The following is a 5,093-nucleotide window of genomic DNA, read 5'->3' on the forward strand; positions in this document are numbered from 1 at the left end:
AGCAATCCTATAAACCACATAATTTCCATCATTTAATATCAGAGCCGAATCGCTCTCTTGATCGTTCAGACTTATGGACTCGAGTTGCAAAGAAATTAAGTTTTGGGGAAGATTCCATCATGGCGAACAGTATTCTCATTTTCAACAGTGAAAACTACAACTTCAAAATTATGAAGTTGAGAATGATGTTTCTTTCGCTTGATCAATGAGATTTGGTTGAGAATTGTTATGATGAATCTAATAATATCGAAACCATGATGATAAGAGATCAAACAATTAGATCAAAAAGAAAAAATAAAAAGATATCTTCGATGAGTCCACAAGGCATTTTAGATATAATTTTCCTAAGAACGTTGAGGGAAAACAAAAAAGAAAATGATTCTTAGGATATTTTGCAAAAAAAAATAAATTAAAAGAAGATATAAAAGTAAAAGCAATTAAATTTCAATCAAATTTCAAACTACATGAAAATGAAGAACTTCTACACCAAAATGCAGTTGATTAACCAAATGAATTTATCTTTCAGAGGCACACAAATTTTCATTAAGCGGGTGATATCTTTGAGATCCACACAAACTTGATTAGCTTTGTATTTATTTTCACACATATTTAGTCCGTTCCATTTTCAAGTTATTATCAACAGACAATTATTCATAGCACAGTATATTACCCTGAACATTTACATAAGCATTGCGCTCTTATAGATCATAAGCAATCCAGATCAAGCAAGCACTATGGTTTTGATGTTCTCTCCACGGATGCTACTCTGTCACGGGCTTTGTTTAATCAAAACCACCAGTAGTTCTCTTTTACTCAAAGTGGACACCTCAAAAGATCAATATACAAGCAGTAATTAGTACGATGATCACAAACCACGCAGACAACTGTAACATCTTGCAAAAGAGAACACAGCCACAGAATCAAACCAATCTTTTCCTTGCACCTATTATCACCCAGGGATTGTCTGATGCAGTCAGTAATCATGCCACCACTGATGCAGCACAAAACAAACAGCACAAGGAACAACACGAGAACGGAGCTTGCGTAAATAATGGCAACAGCAAGCATCATCAAAGAAAGTTTGGCCGAATTGTTAAGAGTACTGCTGATTGCTAAATCTCTGTTTGATAGTTAAGAGAAACCCACAGATCAACAATTTTGACTGTTTTTTCTATTTGTGTGCGTATTTCGTTGCAAGTCAAAGAAAAGAAAAAAATATATATCAAAGGTTTGCTTGTGGTCACATGGGGAATGCCCATAGTCCTGCACTCTAAATTATAACCTTAGCACTTTCTCCTCTTAGACTTTCCAAAGAACATTCTTAAAGACAGAGGGAAGATAGGAAATAGGTTTCTGGATTCTGATATGCTGCAATCGAAAAAAAAGAAAGAGAAATAGACATTATTATACCATGTTTCTTTTTCTCAATTTTATATCAATGAAGAAGAGACCCAATGACTGACTCACCATAACCTTGTAGTTTCAACTTGAGAGAAGTCTGTGTTGAGAAGGCCATACTGTGTAGTTGAGTGCTGCTTAATAGCAAGAATCCGACAATTTAGGCTTCTTGTGCCAATATTTGTAATGGGAGCCCTGGAATTCAGAGATCACTAACAAATTATTCAGGAAATTTTTTTCTATAGCAAAGTCTTTTTCATTGTAAATGATGGATGCCCTGTAAATTTATCCCAATAAGCTGTTCCGAAAGAAATACTTTGGATGTCTAAAGTTATGTAGACCAACATCAGAAGCAACCTCTAGATATCATTTCAGTAAACCTTTTTAAGAATCCAATGGAACTGCACATTAAAGCTTAACTCATATTCTATGATTTGAGTAACCAAAAAGCAAGCACTAGAATGTAGCAGTACATTCTGACGTTTTAAAGAGAACAAAATCAAAGACTGATTGTAAAGACATAACCTGGAAAACTGTTGTTTGAACTCTTTAGGAAGAATGGCAGAAACTTACTTGTAGAGAAAGCTCTTGTCATGGAGTCCTACCACAAGAGTTGAAGCCCCAACGTTGGTCACAGTCGACACGACCAGCGCCCCTTGGTCACCCTCTGTCACTATGATCTCCACCTTAGCCTGCAAAACATGTAATCATCCCCCAAATCAGCCAATTTCAATATCCTTTCTTAAACATGGGCCTCTTTCAGTCACTTACTGATTGCCGCATTGCGGCTCTGATATAAAATCAATCAAGGATTACTGCAGCTTATCTGTCAGTTTTTTAGGGTTTGGGCAGGGGTGACGCTGCAAAGAATTAGCAGGTACAGAAAAGGGAGTTGCAGAGAAATTTGACATACAACAAGAACAAGAGAAGATTAAAGCTCCTAAACAGATAGAATTCCCGGTTAAGCTGGATTGGTTGACAACGACACCTGTACCTCGGCTATACCATTGCAGAGGTCCTTGAAAAAGAGAGCCAACTGGAATCCTTTGAGCCTATAGTTCCTCTGCTTCCGCTTGGATCGCGTGGAGGGGCAGACGTAGAGAAGGGTGATGGAGTCGCCGCCGCGAATGAAGTTGTGCACGGCCCACAGGAGGGCGGTCCGGGCGGCGTCGGCCTCCTCCACCACCACAACCACCTTCTGCCTCTCCATCTCTCTGGCGGTGGCCTTCCTGAGTCCTCCACCGTCCAAAACCATGTAAACCGAGGCCAAACTCTGGTCACGGTCTTTCCATGTCTTTCCTCCGATTCTTCTTTAAAATACGAGGGCAGGAGAAAGAAATCAAAGCAAGACACAACCCCCACCCCCCCGGCAGGAACGGATGGCTTTGCGGATGAAAGAGAGCAGTGGTGCTTCGGTCTCGCCCCTCTCGTCGAAAGAGACCGCCGTAAAAATGACCCAATATTTTGTTGTCCCTTTCCGACATGGCATCTTCGTGCCGACATTTCTACGTTAACCAAATCAAGAAACCCAAATGCAGTGGCGATCAACAAGGAATGGCAGACAGGTCCAACGACAACAGATTATTGTATTGCCTAACTCTTTCATCAGCGTTAATATATATAAAATCAGATATCAATCCTATTCAGAAACTTAAATTTGTAAATTAATGTTACTTATTGCTTTCATCTTACTCTTAAGAATTCAAATTTAGTCCATATCTTTTTTTTTTAATGCTATGACACGATTCACTCACTCATTCGTATCTACTCGTTACACTGTGACTCATCTTCCTTAAGTTAAATCATTGACTTATTTTTTTTTTAATTTTTGACATACTAACTTAATCTTTTTAATTTTTTAATTTTTTTTTACTCATCTATATGAAGCTTTATCCAATGGCTTTAATATAATGTCAGAAATTTTATAATGATAAGTTTGAATCAAACTAATCAGGGTTATCATATATTAGATCAAACATCAATTCCATCCAAAAGCTTTAAATTTATAGATTTTTGGTCAAACCCAATACATAAGATATGACTTTCTTAATCCTTAGACTATTCTCATAGCCCATCCCTCTCTATCTTGATACACAAATATTATTAAGAGATTAAATATTTTTAAATAGAATATGCAAGCTACACAAAGTCGAAAACTCTAGGCTCCTACAAGATTGTGTTACGTGATCCAATAGCTGAAGTTTCTTATGAATGAAAAGATCTTACAATTTGGTAGAAAAGGTGGAATATATTCATAATATTTAATATTTATAAGTTTTTATAAATATTAAACACTTACAAATTTTGAAAAAACTGAGAAACAGATATAGAATTCAAATACATGATCTATTTTGATACCACAAACATATGACATGAAACATTTTAATTAAAATATAAAAAATATTTTGATTGACTTACTAGTATAATTGAAAGCTTAAAGCTTATAAATATGAGAATATATATAGGGTTTGAACTTATGATCAATTCTAATATCTTGTTAGAGTTGTGGATAATCTTAAAAGATATATATAGGATTTTTCCTAAAAGGTTAAGATTTTGAAATTATTGGACCCAGTCAATATCTATTGTTTAAATATTTTTTATTAAATATTGTAAAAAGATAGACACATGATTCCAACTGAACATCTGCATTGAATCATGATAAATATTCTTATTGGATGATCAAAAGTTCCAAAACTTAACTTATCAAAGAAAGAAGGACTCAGGATATTTTATAAACTTGGCTGGGGGAGGGGGGTTATTTGCGTCATCAAACACTGGCACCCATATTTTGGTCGCATCAGCATGCTGACGCGTGAATGCACTAACGACTTCTTACTTTCTCGTCTTCCAAGATCCATCACAAAAACCGAACCTCCAATGGAGAAAGCCAATCATGCAACGTTTGTGCTGACTATGAGTGGTACCTTTGGTGGGTGTGGCATAAAGTGCCCTACGAAACTATTTATTAGGAGGGGTTGCTGCGAATCCTCTCATCTAGCAGTGAAGATTAAAAGATAAGATAATAATAATAATGATAATGAAAGGGGACCAAAGAAAAGGTATCAAAGATAGATACTGAAGGGTGAAAGATACCAAACGAGGAGGACAACAGAAGAGACGTCACACCAGACCAGCGGCTCTTTGCCGTCTCATATGTGGCTGATCGGAAACCATATAATACATGGTACACAAGTCTATCATCGCCGCCTCTCCCACTGAATCCCTAAGAGACCGGTTCCTGGTCTTTTTCCCTTTTACTTTTATTTCTTGGTGAAATATGATGTGATGATGATGAAGTTGATCTCATATTAGGCACTCTTTCTTGTGTGCCAATTGTACTTTGATGAAATGCACCATTCAGTCATATAAATTGAGATGGAAAGGAACATAGAAATCTTATATGTCGGGTGATTTCAGGAGAAGTTCACGAGGTTTTCCCATATTATATCTTCCATTTCCAAAAATGCGTAAGGAGAGTCTTGACTTTTCAAACTTTTTATATAAATTGATGATTGACATTCTTAATTTTTTATATTCTCGTGAAAATCTACCTTGATTGACCAACCAAACCAGGAAATAATATGTTAAGTTGCTGAATCAAAAATATTGTAGCATTATTCAAGAAAACTCTAAATTGGTGTTAATTAGTACAAATTCTCACTGACCTTAATTATCAACCTTAAGATTTTATA

General features: G+C 36.1%; 1 protein-coding gene across 1 annotated transcript; it reads right to left on the reverse strand.

The window, feature by feature from the left end:
- Window positions 1-1,090: 1,090 nt before the first annotated feature.
- LOC103994556 (uncharacterized) lies at window positions 1,091-2,835 on the reverse strand. Its single transcript, XM_009414916.3, has 4 exons — window positions 2,393-2,835; window positions 1,972-2,090; window positions 1,468-1,593; window positions 1,091-1,368 (listed from the first exon to the last, which is right to left on the reverse strand). The coding sequence occupies exons 1-4, from the start codon at window positions 2,651-2,653 to the stop codon at window positions 1,284-1,286; spliced, it is 591 nt and encodes a 196-aa protein (XP_009413191.2). The 5' UTR covers window positions 2,654-2,835; the 3' UTR covers window positions 1,091-1,283.
- Between the last annotated feature and the right edge of the window lie 2,258 nt (window positions 2,836-5,093).

The sequence above is a fragment of the Musa acuminata genome, chromosome BXJ1-8, assembly GCF_036884655.1.
Source record: "Musa acuminata AAA Group cultivar baxijiao chromosome BXJ1-8, Cavendish_Baxijiao_AAA, whole genome shotgun sequence".
Lineage (NCBI taxonomy): Eukaryota > Viridiplantae > Streptophyta > Magnoliopsida > Zingiberales > Musaceae > Musa > Musa acuminata.